General features: G+C 43.7%; 1 protein-coding gene across 2 annotated transcripts in view; it reads left to right on the forward strand.

The window, feature by feature from the left end:
- LOC138451431 (leucine-rich glioma-inactivated protein 1-like) overlaps positions 1 to 25,514 on the forward strand; it is a 332,589-nt gene extending 307,075 nt beyond the window's left edge. For both annotated transcript variants that reach the window (XM_069604910.1, XM_069604911.1), the window contains 2 exons: positions 11,845 to 12,009; positions 23,195 to 25,514. In XM_069604910.1, coding sequence (XP_069461011.1) covers positions 11,845 to 12,009; positions 23,195 to 24,012 — 983 coding nt within the window. In that variant the 3' untranslated portion in view covers positions 24,013 to 25,514. The remainder of the gene's footprint in view (positions 1 to 11,844; positions 12,010 to 23,194) is intronic.
- Positions 25,515 to 25,818: the final 304 nt, after the last annotated feature.

Below are 25,818 nucleotides of genomic sequence, written 5' to 3' on the forward strand. Positions count from 1 at the left end.
TCCACAAGATTCTGGTGTAGGTCAACCTCACAATTTTTCAAAACAGGCTCACACGCAATCAAATTTTACATCGCTTTAAATGTGCCAACCTTGTTACCAGTCACCCACACGCTCAGATATTTCAACGGCAAGTGTGTGAATGCTTGAAATGTCTGCCCACTTTTTTTCTGAGCTCTCTGAATCTCTTGAGATGCCGTTTTGGGGTTTTACAGAACTTCCTGAACCTTTCCCCAGGAGTTAACTGAAGAATTGCATCAGTCCCTGGTGTCGGTAAGCGACTCCCAAGGCTGCAGCCCACAATACCTCATCCACCTCCTGTAGCTGGAAAGCCATCTCGAGCACTTCAAACCAGTCAAAAATAGCCTTCCCTGCTTCATAAGCCTGCACTAAGTCTTTGGGGATGTGCCACTGGGGCTTATCCCGGGCACTCTGGTTTGATCCACTACTGCTGCTTTTGCTAGATATGTATCTGTTGACCTGCTTCTGCTCTTCAATCTCCAGCATGCACAGCTCTATGGTGACCTTGTCCCGCTGTTTCTGTCCATCTAGTGGTAGTGTCCTCTCCTCGAGCAGGACTCTCTGGGAAGCAACGGCTCAACTGTACAAAGGCGACACACCCAGGGAGTTACACGTAGGGTGCAGGGGTAGCAGAGGAGCTGGGGGTGTGAGCATGGGAAGGGGATCACAAATAGGTAAAGGACCAGGCCTGATGGAAGGAGTAGGAAAAAACAATTTGTGAATATGGCAATGCTAAATTGCTGCCCAAAGATTTCTCCCATTGCTTGAGTCAATGGCTTGCAAACCTAACTTTGCATTCAAACAAGCCTAAATGAGATATCTTGCCATGTACTGGATGACCTCACTGTCAGCTGTACCATTCGCTGGATATCCATCATCATCTATTCTGAGCTGCTACTTGTCATCACTGTGAGCCCCTGGAGATTATATGCCTTGCCAACTGCCATCTTGTTTGCTACTTTTTGTTTCGGTCTTATCAGATGCTTTGTTATTCATTATATGCAGTAAAAAGAATTAAAAAAAAACACACTATGCTACACAGACATCCACTTCACGTATATACACTTATAATGAGACAGATCCGTTAGCCCTAAGGCAAAACTGTGAGTGGATCTTATATGGATGCTTCTGCCCCGTTTGCAGGGGCAAAGCATCCCCTGCAGCCCTCCAACAAGATCTGGGGCGACTTTTTGGCGCTTCCTAGCTTCTTCTTTTTCATCCGCACATTAAGTACGGTTGATTGCATTTCGTTTAGTTTCATCTCTATTTCCCCATTCCTTCTTCCTCATCTTCTTCTTCATTCTCCGACTCAACTTGCAGAGGGTTGAAAAATGTTCCCACATTTGGCTATCACCAATATATGGCTACCTTTGACCTGATTAAGAGTTTGGCAGTAGTGGTAAAACATGCAGGGCCTCATTACAAGTTTGGCGGTGCAGGAAAAAGTGGTGGGATTTCCGTTCCACGAATCAACGAAGGGAGATTTGCACGCTGAAAAGTGCACAAAGTCAAATTTCAGCATGCAGAAAAAGTCCATGAATCAGGCCCTTGGTGTGGTAATATCTCATGTGATTCTCACTTCTACCCATCTCATTAGAACATCTCTCAGTACTGTACATAAATGAGGAATATGCCCTTTCCAACCGGAATGGGCATTTCCGTCAATGGGACTTCCCTAGCAACCAACCCCATTCTACCAACATCACACTGCACATAATTCCTAACCACTTTTTCTGTTTGCAAATCACTTCCCGACCACCAGAATTCTGCTCTTCTGTGCTGTTTTGTCTTCGTAATCCCCTGATGTCGTTCATGTGCTATATTCACTATCGTGTCCCATAGTCGTACTGGGGGAATCATCCTATCCGCACACAACATATTAACTCCCACTACTTGTATTAAATTCCTGATAACCCACAAGCATTTCATTCCAGTGTCCCACAGTGTTTCTTTGTGTATCTTGCCCTTCGCTATCACATCTCTTTTAAATAATTGAAGTGTTGCATCTTCACTCATACCATACTCATCCTTCAACAACATTGTTTGTTCAATCACCATCACGTATTCTTGCTCATCAATTTCTCCATTGCTCTTACCCTTTTGATGATCAGCTGCCATTCACGAGAGACAGTGTGTCAGTACGTTCTTCTTCCCTGGCATATATGAAACTGTTCATGTGTATTATTGTAGGGATACCACCCATCTCTTAGTTCAGGCTGAAACCATATCTAGCCCTTTCACCATCAGAGTCTCTCTTAAGAGTTTTTGATCAGTTTGAAACTCAAATTGAACACGACACAAGAATGCCCTCAATTTGTCAATCTACCACTTTACTGCCATTCATTTGTTTTCTAATGTTGAATAATTATTTTTGGCTCCCTTCAGAAGTCTAAAGTCAAATGCATTAGCTTGTTCTTCTCCTTCATCATTTTTATTAACACTACATCAAGTCCATCATTACTGGCATCTGTCGATTTAATTGTCTTCCTTCCTAACTATTGTTTAAAGAGAAGGGGTTCAGTCCAATGCCTCTTTGATTACTTCAAACTCGTTCTTGAAAGACTCATTCCACATGTACTTGGATTTGCATTTAAGTAACTCTCTCAGGATTACTGCCTTATTAGCAAAGTTCGGTATGAACTTGGAATAGTACTCTGACATTCCTATGAAAGAGCAATGTTTATCTATGTCCTGTGGCAGAGGGGTTTCCTTTATAGCATCCACTTGTTCGTTCCTCGGTTCTACTCCTCTGGTAGAAAATGTGTGACCAAGATGTTCATTGGTGTTCTGGTTAAATTTTCATTTATCTTTACTAATTATTAATCCTTTTTTCTTTAACGTGCTTAGTATGATATGATATGATATGGCATTTGTAACGCGCCTATACACAAGTGTTTCAAGGCGCGACGAGGCAGGGAGGGGGGAACAGTGGGGAAGACAGACAACGATCCTACTAGGCCAGGTGTCATTCAGATCGCGCAAGTGCAGGGGTAGGGGGAAAGGAAAAAGTGCAAGGGGAAGGGGAGAGGGGGAAGTGCTGAACAGGGTAAGTAGAATAATAAATAAATAAATAAATAAATAGGGCCAGCTGGTGGCAAGTGCAAGGTAAGTGCAGACAAGTGCTGGGAGGGGGGGAATACGTTACCCATTCTTTGTTCATGACGTTCTTTATAACTACCAAATACAAAAATGCCATGTTGGAAATGTATTACTCCTAGTTCTGATTTAAGCAACTCATGCATGATTCTTTGATACTGGCGCAGTCGATACAAGACCGAAGGGCATGTGTATGATTTGAAATAACTCTTCTGGGGGATAAATGGCATCAGTTTCCTAAACATAGTGTGTAATTATATCTGATGGTAAGCTGATCTCAGATCAAGAGAGGAGAATACTTGAACATTTCCTAATGTAGTCAGTACCTCCAAAATGTTCGGTAAAAGGTGGCAGTCAGGTATAACACATTTATTCAACACTCTTAAATCAATGCACAATTTCACTTTGCCATTGGATTTTGCAACACCATCAAAGGTGATACCCATTCTGATGCTTCAATCCTTTCTATGATGCCTCCAAGGGTCATCATGAGGGAGGTGTGGGAGGGGTAAACCACCCCAGGCCTCGTTCTCTACAGCGGCCTCACACTGAGCTGCAAAGATAGCTATTTTAACAGGATGATGGGACGACCCAGAGAGTCAGCGGCTGCCATTTCAAAGCTATTCACAAGTGTAGGCTAAATGCATCCAATTTCTCACACATACATGCCTAGCAGAGTTTATTTTTCATTGGCCCCATAGGTGTCTGCCCAGCTTTTCTTGCCCCCTTTTCCATAAACACTTTTTTCTTTCCTCATGAACGTGTACAAAACGAATCAAGGGGACGTCGGAAGAAAGAGGAAATCTACTGATTAAGAAAATCCTAAATATATGTTTGTGTCCGTCTCCACTAGCTCTTAACCGTGGTCAGGAAAACATATTTTCAATGAGTAATACAGCTTGCACAGAGGTAGACATAAAACATAAATACAATTTACACCCTCTTTCTAAGTATACCTATTCCTGTCACTAGCAAAACCAGGAGAAGACGCAATGCTAAGGGTATATGCTGTGGCTTTGTATAGCTCTAGGCTGTGCAAGAAGCTGCTTAGCAAATTAAAGAGAAAAGATAGGAAATTAAGTTGTGCAGGAACCCCATTACTCAAGATATGGTCGGCAAACCTGAGCTCCTACAGGCAGCCAGAGACGAAAGTTCCTTTATATTTGTTCCCAGCAAAATGTGTGAAAGTGCCATCACCTCTCTTCCAATGCATTCAAACCCAGTTTCATTCAACTTCAGACATTCCAGCATAAAATAAGGTTAACACATATCTCAAGGAGGCAAAGAACCACTTGGTTATGATTTTTATACACGCATGTATGAAGCTGAATAAGAGCCAGAGAAGTCTCACTTAAAGTGAGACTAATTTAAGACTATGACCATATTCGGAGTGAGCCTTTGCTTGGATTGAATGATGTTAAGGCATTTATAATAATCCGTTACATATATAGCCCTTTCGCCAAAGCTCTTTGCATGAAGCACTCATCCAAAATGATTACCTGCCAAATGAAATTAATACCTTTGTGTCGACCTTAGAAGAATAAAAGGCTGATTAGACCTTGCTAACATTCAGATCTCTCCACTGGCTCCAGGTGACTGTAAGGATCAAATTCAAGACCCTTTGCATCATCCGCAAGGCAATCTGGGGCCTGGGACCTCTGTACATCCAGCATACTCCCGAAATACCTCCCGGCGAGAGTCCTTCAGTCTTCTGCCTCCAACTCTCTTCACATCAAACGTTTCTGCAAGCAGAGAGTGGGAGGTGGATCCCTTTCCTCAGCTGACGCCTTCCTCTGGTACAGCCTCCCCCCCCCCCTCAGACATGAGCTGGATCTTCTTAAGTTCTGAAAACCTCTGAAGAGCTGCCTTTTCTCCTCTTCCTTCCCTCTCCCCCCCTGTGCTAAACTCTCCATATGCCACTGCAACTGGAGCCTGGCCCTATCAGAGTCATACAGGGAGCAGACCACCCCCCACCATTATCCTTTGCCAGCACTTGCTCTCGGGCTCCCTTACTGGACTATCCCAACTTAGTCCTCCCTGGCCACTGCACTCATCCCCCTACCCCCTCTTTCCCCTGGCACTTGCCACCTTGGCCCGACCAGCACATGCCCGCCCCCTCCCTTGCACTTATCACCTTGTTATGCATTTGCACAGTAGGATTGTCACAAGACCAATAAAACCATTCTTTGTTGTTGTATTTTTATGACCTCCCATTCCCCCCTGCCCCTCATCTTGTCGTGTGGCACCTGGAATCACCCGTGTATAGGCAACATATACATGTCCAATAAAATAAAAAAATAAATAAAATAAATCTGTGACTTGCAGATCATGAATATATTCTTGTAGTGAACACCTAACCCCAGAGCTATTTTTCCAGCTAATTCTCCTTCAATGTGCAAACCACAGATTTAGTAGTGCATTGGATCTGGGCACATTTCCTATTAATATAACACATATGACAGTGCTTAGAAGAAGGAGGAATGTTTCATGGGCCCCTACCTGTAAAGCACTGAAAGTGACAGCAGATGCTAGTGGGTACATATCCTAATGCATTTCTTTTTAACTGCACAGTTGATTAAATAGCATATTTGTGTCACAATTGGATAGCTCAGTAAGTCAAATGCTCAGCTCTGTCATGTGCCAGCCTGAACTTTCAAAGTTCGTATTTTAGCTGGGCTGTATCAGCCCTTCATCGTTATGAGGTTGACTCTAAATAAGCACTGGATCTTGGCATCCGGTCTGACTGGCCTTTAGAGACAAACACTGCTCACAGGTGAATATAGCAAATTAGAGAAAGACACAACACTTGTGACATATGTAATGCTTCTGGATGTGGTATTGTGTTGGAAATGTCATGCTGCAGCTCACATTAAAAGTGATGTGCACAGAGTTATTGTGGCTAGCGTGTACTTGGTAGACTTATGGGTTATTACCCTACATACCGGTGGAAGGTGACATATGTTGGGCAACCATTACATGATCTTTGCAAGAATTTCAGTGTGGTAAGTCTCCAGATATACCCCATAAATAATTTTGATTTTAAGTGCAGTTGACCAATAGCAAGATTTTACTTGGCAGAGCAGTATCAAGAAACCTCATCTGAATATCTATGCCCTCCACACATTAACTCAACGGGAGAGTATTTGCACTCCTTTTGGTGATGTCGCTGTTGCAGTACAAACAATAGCAAGGGGTGGCTCGCCACATTTCTGCTCCACGCCTCACCAAAACCTGTGATAGCCCTGATGCCTCCTTTCTACATTTCCAACAGTTCCTCCTTTACTTGGTCCCTAATTGATAAAGGGATAATCCTCACTTTGTGAACTACCAGCATTGAACCCAGTTTAAGTCTTTTTTGATGTACGAATCCCTTTAAGTATCCTATTTCCTTTTTGTATACTTCTCCCTTAGTTGGCTCTTGACAGCTCTGTACATTCTCTTCCGCAATGGGATTAAGCTTTATATCTAATCTCGTTTGATGTAGCCAACTCAAAAGTGGTGTTGCTCCTTTGTTTGTAACACAGACTTGTCCTGTCGCCTTCCTGTCTTTGAATTCCCGATTGTCAGGGAACCATTCTATTATTTCAATTTCTTCCCCATTATATGCACTTCTAGCAGAATTTCACTCTGAAACATTTGGTCAAACAAAACTTTCACAAGAAGTGTATTTATCCCCTGAATCTATCATCCTCTCTATGGGTGTTTGATTTATGCACATGGCGTCCCTAGACCCATCAAGGTCTCTCTTTTTATTTTATTCTTCTTTTAAAATATATCTATTTTAATAAAATTTTGTTCACAAGTTATAATTCTGAGCAGCCACTGGCGTGCACTATTTTGTGCTATCATACTATTTACAGGCTAGACACGCTGGGCTGTGTTACGCGGTTGCTTTAGATAGCCTTGCATGGTTGCGCACTTGGGTTCTTTCCTTCCTTCAGGCCAATGGAGCTGCGATAGGGTTGCTAGGCTGTGCGTCCTTACTGTCACGGTTTATTACGCAGTCACACCCAACTCATGGAGTTCCTTTCCCCATAATGAATGTGGCGCACAATAAAGCACTTTGGTTTTGATTCAGGTTTTATTTGGGGATGCCTCCAACTCGTCTCGCACCCAACCGCAACAAGTACCCGGTGCCACAATGGACTAGGAACCAGGCCGGTGTGTATTCAAAATGGATATATGTACTATTTTGTTCCAACCAAAGATCACAACTAGATTAACACAAGCCATCAAGGCTGTGGCAACACAAGAACAAAATGACTTCTGGAAAGCACCGACACAGAAATATGCAGTCACAATTATTATCTTTTAAATCACCCACCAATACAGAAAAAGAGCAATTCAACACACACACTGATTGCAGATTTAATGACACTTTCTCCCAGCAACCGTCACCCCCCAAACATCAATTAAACTAGACTCCTCTGAATGGAAGGCCAGTGGCAGGGAGTGGGAACACAATGGGAAAATAGTTTTTTGGGGATATTTGATCACAGAAACAATATGGGAGACAGAAAAGCAATGGGAAAAATGTGTTTTGCCACACCGAACAACAACACACAGGGCTTTGGGGTTTTTATCAGAACACAATGGGAAAATCGATTTTGGGATATTTAGCAAAGCTGCAATGTGAACAAATAGGAAGAAATGGGAACTTAATTTTGCTACAACTAACAATAACACACAGGGCTTTGGGGGTTTGGTCAGAACAGAATGGGAACATTAGTTGTTGGGTTGGAATCACATATGCAATGTGAGAAAGAAAATGCAAATGGGAAAATGTGTTTTGCCACACTTACAAAGAACAGGTGGGGCTTATGGGGTTTTGGTCAGAGCACAATGGATACAAAGGGGCAATTTTGTTTTGTACCTTGCATATGCAAAGGCACTACCAGGCTTCCGTTTCTGATTTAAAATGAATGGGATCAAAGGGGAATTACGTTTTGTACCCTGCACCCCCACATGGAAACAGGAATTGGGATTCATTCTTTTGGCAGATCTTTATGTCTATACCGGTTCAAGACACACTGGGAAAAGCTTGGTTTCAAATGCCAACAATACAAATCCTGTGGATTCAATAGGGAAATGTATTTACTTTGATTAAATATGCTTAGGATCTAAACAGACAACAGTATATTTTCACTGGGGAAATAACTAAATCAATGCTGGAAGAATATAGGGCCTACACAATCTATGGATGGCTTTGGGGTAGTTCTACTTACAGGAGAAGCCTGGAACTGGGCATCAGGGAGCATCAGGGCACCGTGGGGACAGCAAGGGGGTCAGTCAAGGGTCTGCTCTCTTTCCTCCAATTCCAAGTCAGATTCTATGTCTCCTGGCTCCTGTCTCCAATGCAAGACTTAAGCCTCTCTGCTGGGATATTTCTTGCCAGATTTCAACAGCAGGTTGGATCTCGGAATTGGTGGAAGGTCTCTAGCTCTGAAACAAACCAGCTTATTTATAGGGCAAATGACATCAAATATTTGAATAATTCTTGAAAAAGGGATTGGATGATTATCACTACCCACGTCCCACCTGTGTGCTGATAGGACAAGGGGATGGGGGAGTGCTTTGGGATAGTTGTGGGAGGAGAGAGTTTCATCATCTCACTCTGACAGGTGGGCTCAGCATGCTTTAGGACATAGAAATCTCAGTACCCTTAATTTCCAAATCTTTACATGTATGAAAATATTTATAAGAACTACATTTCAAAGCAAATCAGATGAGACTATTCGGGAGTCTGTGCGTCCTTCCTGTGCAGAGATACAGTTTTTCTTTACTCAGGTGCCATATTAGTGAAACATATGCCACTTTACAGTCGTCATATTAATTAATACTGGCATACTTTTACCAACTTTCGCATCTCTTGGACTCAGGGGAAGGCCCAAATCATATTTTAATCAATAACTTTAGTTGTGTTTATCCCACCAAATTCGTTTTAGCATAGTTGGAAGGGGTGACTGCCACCTTTAATAAAAGCCTGGAATGACTGTTGTGACATGTACGCTGACCCTTTTATGCGATACAATTTATTTCTATCTTTTAATCAAACTGCCGTTTCATATCCTCTGTCTCTAAGGCCCCCACCCTTGCTCTCTGAGTTTTGTTTCTCTTCAGGCACATGACCTAAGCAGAGAGGTCTGTGTTTAGATTTTGCCTCCCCCTTCAATGCCTAATGGCTACACTAATGCACCTTTTATGGTACTTGTGACATGGAGGCCACAAATGCTGCCAGAACAGACATGGTTTATCAGTTCCCCACTGTGTTTTCCATCTAAAGCATTGTATTTCTTTCTATATTGTGAAGAATTGCCTTTGATTGATGATGACACCCAGGCCAGGTTTTCAGGGCAGCAGAAGAAAGAATGCTGGAGGTTAGTTTCATTTCTGAAGAAATGGCCTTTCATGCACCCAGCCACAAATTGCCTTTTAAACTCACACACAATTTCACTTTTAAATGACATCTTATAAGACACACAGTTTCAGCATATAGAAGTGTCACTTCTAAGTTGTCCCTTGCATACAGCTGTTAGATGAGTACATCATAGTCACACTTTTTGTGTTTTTGGTGAGCGTTTCGCTTAGCAGCTTGTAAATTTGGATGAGGGAAAACACGAAAATGACATTCTTGTATTTATTTTACATGTAGTGAACTCTGTTTTACTTTAGCTGCTTGGAACACAATCTGGTATTCCATTGAAGATACTGTGCACTGCGGTTTCTTGAAATATCAGTGCAGCACTCATTGGATTTGTCAGCCAAATGTCTTCCTTTTCCGTCCTGAAATGCATTGCGCACATATTAGCATTTTTGGATTGAGGCCCACTTTCTTTCCTTTGTGATTAGGTACAATAGGCCTGATGTCTGTACTTATTTCTGTGCTGGCCTTATATTTTCAGTGAACATTCACAAATGACTCTGGCCTCTTTATTTCTCACATCCTGGGGCTAGATTTCACCCCCACATTATGAGGATGCAGGTCCTGGTAACGCATATGGCTCCTGTTCTCTAATGCAGCCCCAACAGTCCTTGGTTGGGCCTCCACTCATTTGTGTCACGTTCATGTCCTTGTTCAACAAATATAATGCTGATTCCAGCATTGGCATCATGCTTAAGGAGTAGCTTCCCCACTCCTGCACTTGAACATTCTCAATGTCGCTTGGCCTATTAATATCGTTGTATTGTCCTCCCTTGAACCCCACCGTTGTCTCGTCACGCCCTGAAACACTTGTGTATGGGCGTGATATAAATATAATATCATATCATATCATATCCTCACCTATGATCATTTTGCTACTGTTGCCGAACTCCCAAGACGAAATCTCAGATTGAGATTCATCGGCTGCTGGGGCGCACTGTAAGAATGAAGCCACTCTGTTCAGGTATGTTCAATGAGTATGTATTACTCTTGAGTGCAATTTGCAATACGCCTCCTCTTCCTCTTGCACTTTTCTCTCTCTTCTAACCATCCACCGTTCCTCGCTCCATGCTCACCCCCACACACTCTGATTCCAGAACCAGGGGAGTTGCTAGGTCTGGAAAAGACCCAGGGCTAAGCTGATGTCTGAACTGTTGGGACTGGGGGCTAGCTAGTCTTTTGGCTGTAGCTCCTGAGATTCTATCCGGGGCTACAACCAAAAGATCAGGGGCTATAGCCCCCTTAGCCCCCTTAGCCCCCCCTAGCAACGCCCCTTTGGGAATCGGAAACTCTATAATTTTGCCTCTAAACTCAGGTGTGCCGATGTTTATAATACATGTGCATTCCCAGACAATCACATTGATCATCGTATCCCTATCCTATTCTTTGTGATCCTCACAGAGGTGTTATTTGTCCAGGTGGAGGATTTACATTGTGAAGATATCACTTTTCTGTATGGGGCAATATGCTGAATCCTGCCTCTAGTAAGTGTTATAATAATATATGTATTATTACCCAATTAATTGGTACTTAATGTCGACCTTAGAAGGATGAAAAGCTGAGTTGGTCTTTCCAAAATGTGCACCTGTGACTATGGATTGTGCATAGATGGCTGGGGTGAACGCTTGAATCATTGAACTTTCGTGGCAGCATGAGGATACTGGGCCTCATTACAAGTCCGGCGGTACCCCTGCCGGTGCTACCGGCGGGTTGCCGCCGGAACTTGAAAGATTTACCGGCCCCTGGCTTGCCAGTAACACCAGGGGATTTCAACCCCGGCGTTCCGGGAAATCAGGTGCCTGTAAATTGCAAATCCCCATTCCCATTTGAGTCCGAATAGACTTAATGGAAATGGGGACCACGGAATCACTGGACCGTTAATTGCAGTGCCGGTGCTTCCGTGAAACTCTGTAGGCGGGTGCCATTCTGCCCACCAGGTCTGACCCTGGCGGACAGGACAGCACCTGCCCAACCCAAAGAGTCGTACTGTGCCGGTCCAGTAACAACAGTGCCGGTAGGCTTACCAGCACTGTTGTTACCAGACCGGCAGAGTCATAATGAGGCCCACTGTGTCTGTACTGACTACTCTCTGACATTTACATTGTGGTGCCTTCTCAGTTAATCTTCAGTAAGGTTTTGGGGGACATGTGTGGCTGTCATGGAATGTTCCTACAGTACCTAATCCAAAAACGTGCCTTTGTTATCAGTTTATTCAGTTCATTTCGGACTACAAAAGAATGCATTAAATATTACAATGAAAAATAACAGCATAGTACATCTTCCAAACACGTCTTGCCTTGGTTTTCCAGAGCTCAGGCTGTACCAGACTCTGCCCTACGAGTCCCTCTCGATTGATGCCTTCGCCTACCTGAATGAGGAGTATGTGGTGATCGCCCAGCCCTTTGCGGGGAGGTGTGCCTTCCTGGAGTGGGACCATGTGGAGATGGTCTTCCGAAGTTACGACAACATCACAGGTACAAGGAGGCCCAAACACGCAGTGCATGGCTTGTGCTATTCTGTGGTGTGTGATGTGTGAGGCAGCAGCAAGCCAAATCTCTGCAAATGTATTTAAGACTAGAAACCCGGGCCCCGCAAATGAATGCAATTCTACTCTGCTGGCAGACAGGGATGGACTGGGAAGCAAAAGAGGCCCTGGGAAATATTTTCAAAGTGGCCTCATGTTACACATTATCAGCCAGCCCAACCCCTTTCCTATGAGAACATGGGAAATAAAATAGGTTCCCACATAAAAGAGGCCCAGGGTGAGGAGGTCTACCAGGAAATCTCCAGAGTTCCCCATAGGCCAGTCCACCCCTGCTGGCAGAGACCTATTATCTCCTCCAAGTCTCTATCAATTCTCTGGACAGTCAAGCTTTTAGCAGCTAGCAAGCCGTTTTGCTAATTGGATACACCAGGGTCTCCCTGGAAAATGGTCAGCATCCCCCATACAAGCTAAAGCTCCACTTCCATTGCAAACTCTCTGCATCCCCTGCGAGAGCGGGGCACCCCAGGCACGCCTTGAAATCCTCATCAGCCATCGTGAGGGTCGTGATTCAAGGGGGAATCCATATGCTGGGATTACGTTACCACATGCGATTCCCTAGACCAGAGGGCGCGTACAGGCATTGCAGTAAATGCCTAACATTGGAACACATGTGTGAACACATTTCCGTCCTTTTCACAAGGATGGAAATTCATGAGGGGCGGGGGAGGTTCAGACTGCTGCTCTCCCGTAGTCAGAAGCAATGCAGGGATGTGTGCAGGACCCTTCTGCGCACTCTACCTCTCCATGCACGAAGGGCATGAGATGTCGGCATCTCAGGCGTTCAGATTTCCACCCTGTTTTGCACCTTTTTTGTGTTGCGCATCTTCATCTAGGGGTAATAAAAAAAAGTTTCTTTGAAACCAGGGTCATAAAAAAAATGTTTACCTCCATTTTCTTGGGTTGAGAATCAATTGAGGGGTAACACCTCAAATGTTCACATCTGGATTTAAACCTTGTGTCGGTATTTCCGGCATGATCATTTTTCTAATTACCTCATCAGATAGACACAAAATCCATAATGCTATTGGTGGTAAAACAAGTGCTATTGAAAATACTGTTTGATTTTTTAAATATCACGAGACTCGTATTGATCCCATCAGAGCTCAAAAGCGACAAGATGGCCGTAAGGCAACGCGTTTGGTGCAATATGAAGGAGTTCCACCAGTGAGCTGGAAGAAACGCACTCACTATAATATTCAAAATCCTCAGTAAGGGGTCTGCCAATGAGCAGAGGGTAGAGCACTCACGAGCCTCACTGCGGGGTCTACCCTGAAACTCTATAAATAGTAAAAGCTGCAATTTCTTTAATGGTCCACTTTAGCCATTGCCTTTAACATGCAAAAATGAAATCTGTAGATGTTGTTTCCCTCTCTCTCTGAGGTCTCAGTCTCTGTACCTATCTGCACCACACGCCAGCTCCAAAAGCATGCTGCCGATATTTCATGCACAGAACCTTCTGCCTATCTCCTCCCTTCTGCCTCTCTCCTCCCATTACAGTTGTACAGTTCAGTCTGGCTCAAGAAGATAGATGACATATTATTGTTTGAGTGTGCTTGATTAGTACTCAAGGGGGAGAGTTTGTTTTTCCATCAGCTGGCCTACAACACAAGGTAGGTGCCGGAGTGCTCTGCTCGCAGCAGGGATTGTGTACATTTCTTTATATTTTAAGTTGAACTGGTGCTAGATTTCTGCAGCCTTGTGGGCCTTTCCTTTTCCTTCCTCCCCACCCCTTTGTTCCTCCTCCGGCCCCCTCCCTGCGCCCGTCTCTCTGACTCTCTGGCCCGTCCAAGAAGAGATCCCTCATCCAAGCCCGCGTCTCTGAGGCCTCTGACAACACGGGCATACTTTTTAAAATCTGCAAGGAGCTAGCCAATCCATCTGCAGTCTCTACCTCTCCTGTTCGCTCCAAGGGCATCTGTATGGCTCTGGCTTCTCACTTCACCACTAAAACCCAGGACATCCTGTCATCGCTCTACTCTCCCACTCCCTCTATCTCTATCAGCCACCCTTAGGCCGCTTCTTCCTCTCCTCCTCCTTTCTCCTCTTTCTCTCTGACAACACCTGAAAATGTTTCTAGACAAGTCCGATCTATGAAAGTGTCATCCAAACAAATGCTTCCCTGCTCCTCCAGAACCATCAAGGACCACATTGAGACCCTCACTCCAGCCTTGGCTGATTTCTGCAATCACTCTTTTTCCACTGGATCCTTTCCCTCTCACCTCAAGCACTCCCTTATGCACTCCCTCCTTAAAAAGCCTTCTGCTGACCCTACCTGTCTGGCAAACTATCGCCTGATATCCATCAATCCTTTCCTGTACAAACCCCTGGAAAAGTTAGCCATCTCCCAGCTTACTCTCCACAAAGAATCTGTTGGTTGTCTCCATGAACATCCACCTGGCTCCAGAGCATGGAAACTGCTCTCCTGAACACCTGTGAAGATCTGCTCTCTGATCTTGATTCCAGTCTTCCTTCTGTCCTCATCCTCTTTGACCTTTCCTCTGATTTTGACACAGTCAATCACAGCATCCTGAACAATCAACTCCGAGAGAATCTGATTATCAAGGATGAGGCCCTGGAGTGGTTGACCTTCCTCCTGGTCCGACCCTCCCAGGTGCAACTTGGGTCCTTTCTCTCCACCAACTCTCTCTCCACATGTGGTGTCCCCCAGGGTTCTATCCTCTCACCCTGGCTCTTCAATGTTTACTTGGCCCCTCTGGCCCACCTGATCTCTATCTTCTCCTCTAACTTTCAGTGCTATGCAGATGATACTCAGCTCTCTTTCAGGCTCACCTCTGCCTCCTCTCCACTATTGCTCATTTCTGACTGTCTATCCTGGATTCACGACTGGTGCAACAGCCTCTTTCTCAATCTGCCTTCCTCTACTCTCCGTCCTCTGCAATTAATCCAGAAGAGGACTGTAAGACTTATCCTTGGCCTCAAGCCCAGGGACCATCCATCTCTGGCCCCCAAATCTCTCCACTGGATCCCGGTAGCTGCAAGGATCAAGTTCAAGACCGTCTGCATCGTCCACAAGGTTTTCTGGGGCTAGGTCTCGCACTACATCCAAAATACCTTCCTTCGTGAGCCGTACTCTCATATACCTCCAACTCTCTGAGGGTCAGATGCTTCTCCAGGCAGAGAGTGGGGGGTAGATCTCTCTCCTCCACAGGTTCCTCTGTCTGGAATGGCCTCCCTGACCGTCTCAAACTTGAGCCGGACCACCTGAAGTACCGGAAACTACTGAAGACCTTCCTTTTCTCCTCTGCTTTCCCTCTCTCCCCTGCTGACCTAATGGCCTGCTGCGTCCACTGGTTGCTAGGCTACCCCCAGAGACTCATTGGGTACCAGGCAATGATCAGTCTCCTCTGCACTGACTCTGGGCCTACTGTGCACTTAGGGGCTGTAATCTGTAACCTCTACAGCCCCCTGCCTCCTTGCACTTACCCAGAGCCTTGCTGCCCTGGCTGCACTCACTCAGAGCATTGCTGCCCTGGCTGCACTCACTCAGAGCATTGCTGCCCTGATTGCACTTCCCCTTTACCTCTCCCGGGCACTGCCCCCTCTCCCTTCCCCCTGCACATTTTTTTTTTTGTCGCGCCTGGAAACTCTTGTGTTATAAACGACATATCATATCACTAATTACCCGTTGTGGAAAACCCTTATGAGAGTGCACATCATCCCTCTCCCTCACCCACTTAATTCCCGTTCTCTTGCAAGTGCCACATTGATGGCATGATGCGGGGGTTTGCACATGTTTTATATAAGCCACCCCCCACGGAAGGGAAAAGAAAGTTATTCAGGCCTCGGAAAATTCTATCAATGCTAATATTTCCTCATGAAAGTAACATCATTCCTGCATTTCTAAAGTGATTTTCTCTGCAATACTCAACCCCGCAGTGCTCAGTCAGGATGGTCAGCCCCACAGTTTGAAGACCACTGATTTAGTTTCTCCTTCCCATTTTGAACTGTACACAGACAGATGAGCAGAACCTTCTAGAATGGCAGCGTTGGCCACAGTCCTTCCACTGGATCACTGTAGCACACAGTCAGAGATCTCAGAGAATCTGCTGAAACAACTCAAGGCATTTTAAATTTCTACTGAACAGGTGTCGGAAATATTTGGCTCTCCAGATGTTTTGAAGTGCAGCTCCCATCAGCCCTAGCAAGCATAGTCAATGTGAGGGATCTTCGGAGTCATAGCTCAAAACATCTGGAGAGCCTGAAGTTGCAGACCCTTGTTGTAGTGCCATTTTCCATTGGTCACAGGTGTTCCTACAACTACTGTTGTGCACAAACCTTGGCATCCTCTCTAAGATCGGTCCTCCCAGCAGTATAGACATGTTTAGGAACACTTAGGTCCTTATGGGAATAGTTCTTCAGGAGTCTTCCACTTTGAATGTTAGTGTGATGACCACACACTTTCTCTGTAAAGGTAAGGCCTGACATACTTTTTTGGTGCATCTTTCTTTCTGGGGCTAGATTAGAAACACATTATAGTATATAAAGGAATATTTACAGCTTACAGCATATCCACGTAATAGTGAAATGACTTACCGTAGGGACACTTGGGAATGGAACCATAGCACAATGCAGTAAAACATTGATTTAAAACAAAACTGCACAAAGTGCTTGTAAAGGTGCAACCATGCATTCTTCATGGAACTTATCATGTACATGCTTTCCGCCCAACAATCAAAATATCACTGGAATTTAATTAGAGGATATGTGAGGAGAGAGCTATGGAGGCAATGGGACCGTGGCTTGAGAGAACAATGGTACATGGTGAGTAACGTTTACTTACTCCTATTTCCTGTCCACATTGTGTAAATTCAGTGCATGGGTGCAAGTGTGAATGGGAGAATGAGGGTGCAGTGTGTATGTTGTAGTGTACAGGCATACGTGTCAAAGTGTATGAATAAGTGTGCATGTGGCCAGAGTCATCAGTGATGTCATCAATTATATTTGTGATGTAATCTTTGATGTCCTGGGTGTTAGTTTTAGCAGTGCACGTTGGTGGTGCGAGTTATGGTTGCTTAGTTTACCATAACTGGCAAATTTCAGGTTTTTTTTCGATTTTACTTGTAACCATAACGTCCTTTTAACAACGTTTTTTTACTGAATTTGATAGGTTTTTATTACTGCAACTTAACCATAATGTCCCTTTAACAAAGTTTTTTCATTGAATTTCATAGGTTTTTATTAGTCCAACTTAACCATAACGTCCCTTTAACAAAGTTTTTTCATTGAATTTCATAGGTTTTTATTAGTGCAACTTAACCATAACGTCCCTTTAACATTTTTTTCAGTGAATTTAATGTGTTTTTACAAGAGTATGCAATTTTCCTACAACTTACTAATATCATACTTACCAAATATAACAATATTTTTGTCCAATTTACAAAGTGTCACCTTAAAACTCTGCCATTTCCCACCTTCTAGAATCATTTTTAACACTTCTATACACTTTTTGCAACTATTTCAACTAGTTTTGCATCCATAGACGTCTACGAACAATGTGCAGTACGTTCAAAGACAATGAAAAGGACCAAGAAGATGAGGTAGAGGAAGTGCCTACTTCTAGCACCAAGATCGAATCATGGGTGTTCCAGTTCTTTGCTACTGTCGGGAGTGTACCAAAGGCTAAAGCTACCAAAGTGAAATGCACTGAGTGCACTCAATCGCAGACTACCTGAACAGTACTCCTATGGGACCACCTCCATGCGCCGCCACACCAAATTCAATGACTGCAATGCTCTCAGAAAGGTTGTTCCTTTCTCAGCAAGTAGTAGGCTGTCTTCCTCCACCTCATCTTCCTCAACAAATACTGTAACAACAAAGCCTGATGTCTGCGGGCATTGGTGCGTTATAAATAAATAAATAAATAAATAAGGAGGGCTATTGACCATTATCGTCCATTGCAGCCCCTAAAATGGGGGATAAAGGCCATTAGCAAAACTGGTTCCCAAAGCGGGAACCCAGGGTGCTAAACCATAGATTTTCTTCCTATAGCGGGATGCCTGTGGCGTCCCACTGTAAGAAGGAAGGATTATTCTTCATACAGCGGGATGCCTGCCTCATCCCGTTGTAGGAAGAAAAAACCTTTTCTAAGACAGCCAACATGGAATGAGAAGGCGGTGCTCCGTACAGAGCCCCTCTTCCCTTGCCATGGCAGCCTGCAAAACCCTATGAACATATTACCACAAGCACTTTGTTTCCCTTTCAAACCTATCATACCTTCGAATAACTTTACCACATAGCTGGTCCCAGGTAGACATAGCCACTTTAACAATATTTTTCGTCCCTAGCGGTCATGGCCAGTAGCCAGATTGTCCGCGTCATGACCTTATGCCATGACCCAGACAATCTGGCTACTGCCCACGGCCACAGGCTATACCTCAGTCACCAAAGATATATGACTATTTTTTGTACCACCATTATTACACTTGTAAAAAAATAAAACACGGGCACATTTGCAAAACCATGCTTTAATGTCCTTGCCAATGCTTCTCACGAGTTTGCTCGAAATGCGCCCATGTTTTATTTTTTTTAAAGTGTCAAACTGTATCTACATACAATAGTCATATAACTTAGCCCCCACTTGCCAAAATCCATTCAGTCTTTACACAAACATTGAAGGTTGGGTCTATAATCTTTCACAAAACATTTGTCCACATTCGTCAAATAGCAACAAAGTTATAACCCATCTAAAAATGTTAAGACCCCCCCTCTAATTTCGCCTCCTCTTGAGAACATCCCACCAAACTTTAGAAAAACATTTATATCTAGATCCAAAATCGTTTTGCCAAATGTTGTGCAGATTTGTCAAATGACACCACATTTATATGCCTTTACAATATTTTGGGACCCCCCCCTCTAATTTTGCCCTCTCTTGAGAGAATCCCACAAAACGTTGCAAAACCATTCAGGATTAGTTCTAGAATAAAATTGCAAAATTACATGCAGTTTCATTGGATGGCGCAAATGTTATAAGCCATCCAAAAACTGGATGAACACTGCAGCACTGCCCCAGGACATCTGGAGTGTTCATGGACTTTCAGGGGGTGAAACAACCTGTTTTTTTGGCTTCTTATGGCCATATCCAATCCAATCCTCACCCCCCCACTTCCCCAGAGATTGTTTGTTGAGTTTGAAAAGTGAAATGCTGCTTTTTTAAATATGTTTGATAGGCGCTGTCCGCGGACCCCAAAAAAGTCTGCGAATCCAAGATGGCGGGCACTTCAGGAAAACTGACGCATTTCACGTTTTCCCACCAGCCAATCAATGGGCACGCCCCGATGTCCGCTGGCCACGCAAACGTCAGCGAATTTTCTGGACAATCAGAGGCCAGTCCGCGGACAGTACAGCAATCAGAGGCCAGTCCTCAGACCGAACAGGGAAGTGAGCCCACGGAGCGGATATAAAGATCACTAATGTTTTTGCCTCAAGTTTTAGTCATTTAAAAAAGAAACTACTGGACGGATTTACACCAAATTAACAAAAGCACACTTTTCGGACCTAGCCGCCACTCCTGCTGCAAATTTGGTGAAAATCGGTCCAGCGGTTTGGGCTGTAGGCGTGAGCAAACTTTTTTCCCATTATATCTAGAGAAAAAAAGAAATGTTGGAACCCCCCCTATAACTTTGCCCCCCCTGGACTAAATCTCACCAAACTATGCAAAAATATTCTTAGTGGGCCATATACTTTTTTTGCAAAGTTTGGTGAGGATTTTTCCAGGGGGAGCGAAGTTATAAACCGCCCAAAAAGTGCTCTTCCTATGGGATTAGCAATTTAACCATGGGGTAGCGGCCATGTAGTTATGGTTAAGTTGCTAAACCCATAGGAAGAGCACTTTTTGGGTGTCTTATAACTTTTCTCCCCCTCACCAATTTTTGCAACAAAAAAAAATATATGGCCCACTCTGAATTTTATTGCAAAGGTTGGTGAGGGTTGGTCAAGAGGGGGCAAAGTTATAGGGGGGGTCCCAAAATTCCTTTTTTTCCCATAGACATAATGGGAAAAAACTTTGCTTACACCCACAGTCCAAACTGCTGGACGGATTTTCACCAAATTTGGTGTAAATCCGTCCAGTAGTTTTTTTTTAAACAACCAAAACATAAGGCAGAAAAATGTGTGATATCTGTGTCCATTCTGCGGACACACTTCCCTGTTCGCTCCGCGGACAGGACACCGATTGGCTAATAGAGTTGCGTCATGTCCACGGACACAATAAAACATGGGCGGATTTCGAGCAAACTCGTGAGAAGCATTGGCAAGGACATTAAAGCATGGTTTTGCAAATGTGCCCGTGTTTTATTTTTTTACAAGTATAATAATGGTGGTACAAAAAATGGTGATTTACCTTTGGTGACTGAGGTGTAGCCTGTGGCCATGGGCAGTGGCCAGATTGTCCGGGTCATGGAATAAGGTCATGATCCGGACAATCAGGCTACTGGCCATGACCATGAGCGACAACACATGTGGTTAAAGTGGCCATGTCCACCTCGGACTGGCTTTGTGGTAAAGTTATTCGAAATTAGGATAGGTTTGAAAGGGAAGAAAAATGTGCTTGTGGTAATATGGTCATAGGGTTCTATTTTCGCCTTCTGCAGGCTGCCATGGAAAGCGAAGAGGGGCCCTGTACGGAACCTCGCCTTCCTTTTCCATGGTGGCCATCTTGGAAAAGGATTTTCCTTCCTACGCCAGGACGCTGCGGTGTAGGAAGAAAAATCATTTTTTAGCACCCCGGTTTCCCACTTTGGAAACTAGGGAGCTAATGGCCTTCATCCCCCATTACAGGGGCTAGAATGTGGGGATAATGGTCCGGATACCTCGTTATGCACCCTCGCTTTGCTCGGTCTGATAACTTGGGCTGCCAGGTCGGTATCCACCGTTCCATCCATGGAGCAGGGGATAAACACCACAATATCGCCACTAGCATAACACAAAATGCAAATGGAAATGTTAGAAAATCTTATTGAGACTATGTACTTTACTGAGAAATATAAAGTGGATGGAGTCTATAAGTTTTTTTGTTCTATTTCTTAACTGTGAAAGGTGGTTCCTAAAGGAAAATGTCTTTTATTGTTTTTGGATGCATTTTTCTTTTTGGCAGGAGAGCTTAGAACGAAAGGTGGGGAGGGAAATCAGGGAAGAGGCACCAAACACTAATATAGAGGGGCAGGTGGACAGGGGAAAATGTTGCGTGTGTGTTATTTCTAAGGTAGGGGCCAGTGTTTCCCATGCTCCTTGAATACAGCGGTGGTGGTGTCTCTTGGGGAGGAGCAATGGCATTAGCCGATTACATTTTAAGATAAATAGCAGTTTTGCTAAAAGTATGTACTGTGTACGAGATTGTTAATGGATGAGTAGGAATAGGTGTTGGGGCTGTGCAAGGGACATTTTGAAGTTGAAAGTTCCTAGATCAGTAGAAAATGCAGTTCGGAACTGTCCGCGAAGCACGGATCTTATCGTGAAGTGCGGACGGGTTCTTGGACACGTCATCATGCCGCGCACCAGCATATGGTCATGTGGCACTGTCCGGAAGGTCCGCAATAAAGTCAGATGTTCGTAGACGTTTTGGTTAAGTTGCACTAATAAAAACCTATGAAATTCAATGAAAAAACTTTGTTAAGGGGACGTTATGGTTAAGTTGCACTAATAAAAACCTATGAAATTCAATGGAAAAACTTTGTTAAAGGGACATTATGGTTAAGTTGTGCTACTAAAAACCTATGAAATTCAGTGAAAAAAACTTTCCTAAAGGGACGTTATGGTTACAAGTGAAACTGAAAACCCCCTGAAATTTGCCAGATATGGTGAGCTAAGCAACTATAACTCGCACCAGCACTGTGCACTGCTAAGAATAACACCCATGACATCAAAGATGACATCACAAATATGATTGATGACATCACTGATGACATCACATGTCTAGCCCCTTCTTTTTTTATGTTCACTAACATATCTAGGCCAGGTGAGTTTATTCACAGACAGTCAAAAACTTAAAATTCAAAAGGTATTACTTTTGTAGACGTTGCTATTCTCACATGTTCTTACAGTACTTTGCTTAGAATTCAATCGCATCTTTTGATGCACATACATAGGGGCAGAAGCAGACCTAAAACACAGCAATCATTTCTATGCATTAAGATAATCATGTTGGTTATACACAGTGGCTCATGATACTGCCTCTTGTTTACTTACTTTGCTCTCCCTGTATAAGGCCCATATTTGTATACATTGTGGTCTCTTAATGATTTGTGTGTAGTAGTACAAGCATGTAGTAAGTGATGCATTATTACCTACTTAGTATATGTTTCACAGTATGCAAAAGTGTGATACAGAAGCATTCACTGTTTTACTATCCAACATGGGAAAATTAGAAATATTACATCTCTATGGTGTATGCTGCAGCCAATGCCTATGTTTCTGTATGAGTAGGATCCTGTTCTAGAAACAACACTGCATGGAATGTTCTTTGGAGCAATGCGTTGCATAATCAAGTATGTAGTTCATCACACATCTCCAGATGACCCCTGACACTTTTTTGCCAACATTACATTCACAACCCCTTGTAGGGACTTCCTATGAAAATTAAATGTGCATATGATGTCATCAGTGATGTCATCAATCATATTTGTGATGTCATCTATCATGGGTGTTATTCTTAGCATTGCACGGTGGTGGTGCGAGTTATGGTTGCTTAGCTTACCATAACTGGCGAATTTCAGGGGTTTTTCGGTTTTACTTGTAACCATAAATTCCCTTTAACAAAGTTTTTTCACTGAATATATATATATATATATATATATATATATATATATATATATATATATATATACATATATTGGATCACTTACTTCATACGTAATCTCTCATTAATTCTTATTTCTAAATGATTAATTCTTGCACTCACTGTTGGTCACTTACTGGTATTTATTCAATTGTAATTGTACTTAATCCGTTTATTGATGTTTCATAAGTATTACAGCATCATTTCAGTTCATTGAACATTTCCAAAGTGCATGACCTTCGAATGAAAAGTGTCCAGTTATAACTGAAATTTAATAATGTCCTGTTTGCTAATCTATGGTTGTCTTCCTTCCCTCCCTCAGGTGTCTCCACTGTGGCCTGCAAACCCCTTGTGATCAGGGATAAACTCTTTGTCATTGTTGCGCAGCTCTTTGGGGGATCTTACATCTACAAGAGGGATGCAGATTCCCAAAAGTTTGTCAAGATCCAGGACATTGAAAACCACAAGGTGCGCAAACCCAATGATATTGAGACATTCCAGGTTGAGGGGGAGTGGTACTTTGCAGTTGCCGACAGCTCAAAAGCTGGCTCCACCACCATCTACAAATGGAACGGGTATGGCTTCTACTCCCATCAGTCCTTGCATGCCTGGTACCGGGACACTGACGTGGAGTACCTGGAAATTGGCAACAAGCCCCACCTCATCCTCTCCAGCAGCTCCCAGCGCCCCGTCATCTACCAGTGGGATAAGGGCACCAAACGGTTTGTCCGACACACAGACATCCCTGAGATGGAGGACGTCTATGCCGTCAAGCACTTCAAGGTCAAGGAAGATGTCTTTGTCTGCCTGACACGGTTCATTGGAGACTCCAAGCTGATGAAGTGGGCGAGCTCCATGTTCCAGGACATCGAGCGCATCCCTTCACGTGGATCCATGGTCTTTCAACCCCTAGGCATTAACGAGTACCGCTACGCCATCCTGGGCAATGACTACTCGCTCAGTCAGGTGTACCGGTATGATGTCGCAAAAGGTACATTCGTCAGCTTCCAGGAGCTCAATGTGCAGGCACCACGGTCCTTCACGCACATAGCTGTGGACAACCGTGACTTCATCTTCGCCTCCAGTTTTAAAGGAAAGACACAGATTTACAGGCACATCATTATAGACCTCAGCACCTGAAGGAACAGCAGCACACCTGAGGATTAATTGCACACAATGACTAGGATCATGCCCGCTAAGGAGGACAAAGCTTTCTGAGCGACAGTGAAGGAAGGGAAAAGACTTATTGAATTTGAGCCTTGCCTGCTTGTGCAAAGATAGCCTGGTCTTAGCAGTTGCTCCTCTGCTGCTTGGGCTGTACAAATCCACAAAATACTGACTGCAGACGAGCCAAAATAAAAAGCAAACAACAGGCAGGAAACCTAACTATCCTTTCTAATTCAATGTATCTGAATTAACTGCGTTTGGGAATACATTCTCATCAACACTGCGTATCCTATCACTTATACAAATAACGTTAAGGTGCTTACACACTATGGATGCAACCCAACACGTATCTGTAAAGTGCATTAGTAAATACAACAAGGAATGCCACATGCAGTTGGTGGATCAGGAACAAATCCAGGCGGTTGGCATTGATGCAAGTGCTCGCATTACGCTATGTCTATACGCAGTCACTTGGCCGGAACAGGATTGATGTTCATTACTGCTGTGGAATAATTATGGTGCCAGAGCTTCCCCCAAACTATAAGAAATACGAAATATGCCAGAGTAGCTCATTTAATGTTCAGAATGAGAATTAGGGAAAAAGAAACATTGGAAATTGAGTTTGACATTGTTTGGGACATGACTCTTGCAATAACCTTTCCACGCGTAGCGCCCTCTTTCATCTCACCACAGAAATTGCTGAGTAATCTGATGCACGATCACGTGGCTCTCCACGGGGCGAATATGAATCACACAGGCTACCACTTTAAGAAGTTTAAACAATTGTAAGTTCAGCAATCAGCACGTGTAGGTGATACAGAAAATGTGACACAAGCTCTTTGGATTGAGCTGAATGTATTGGTGTGTGACGGGACCTGATGGAAGCATGCAGGAGGAGCTGCACTCAGATATTACAGCCAATGACGGAGAACGTCTTCGGAAGCCAAAGGAATCCTGCCAGGGTCCTGCTTTGAAAGTCTACTGCATGCCAATCATGTTTAAAGCTTGTGGAAATAGAACACAGACACCTACAATCTTCTGATCAACACAGAACCCCCCCTACAAGACGTTCACCGCCCCTTGTTACCAGAAAATATTTTCATTTTCCCAACACATTCATAGAACACCACAGCGAGGTTCTCAGTGGCCAACATGTCTGCTCCAAGGCGGTCACGTGCTATGTTGCACGTGCAAGCCTGCGTGACCCTAATCGCTGCCAACTTTTTATCCTGCCCCTTGAATATCGTCGAATTTGCAGTCAATCTGGCTCCTCTGAAATGAAATAAAGAATAATAACCCCCCAGTACATTTCTAATTAACATATCGACACCTTTTTAGAAATGATACACATGTACCTGTAAATATAAAATGTGTTACTTGCCAAAATGCACAAATGAAAGATGCCATTCTTGTCTACTAATATACCATTTTCTTAATAAATGCTAGTGGTAGCAACTTTTGTGACCACAAAAACATGATTTTGTAAGCAGTATTTAATGATACCTCTTTGTACCCCTGCAATTGCTGGGTATGTAGACACACACACACACACACACACACACACACTCTCTCTCCACCAGATCAAAAGGAGTAGCAAAAGCGAAAAAAATATCCTTGTGCATTCAACAATTTCCCTAAAAGGGGATCGCTCATGCATCACTTTTGAAAAGATATTACAGTAATCGCCAGCAGCACCACAAATAAATAACGTTTGCTGAGCATGAAAAATGTGTGCAAATGTACTGAAGCACTTTATGTTGTTTACATTAACCAAAGGCT

The sequence above is a fragment of the Ambystoma mexicanum genome, chromosome 1p (assembly GCF_040938575.1).
Source record: "Ambystoma mexicanum isolate Mex_15411 chromosome 1p, UKY_AmexF1_1, whole genome shotgun sequence".
In the NCBI taxonomy this organism is placed as follows: Eukaryota; Metazoa; Chordata; class Amphibia; order Caudata; family Ambystomatidae; genus Ambystoma; species Ambystoma mexicanum.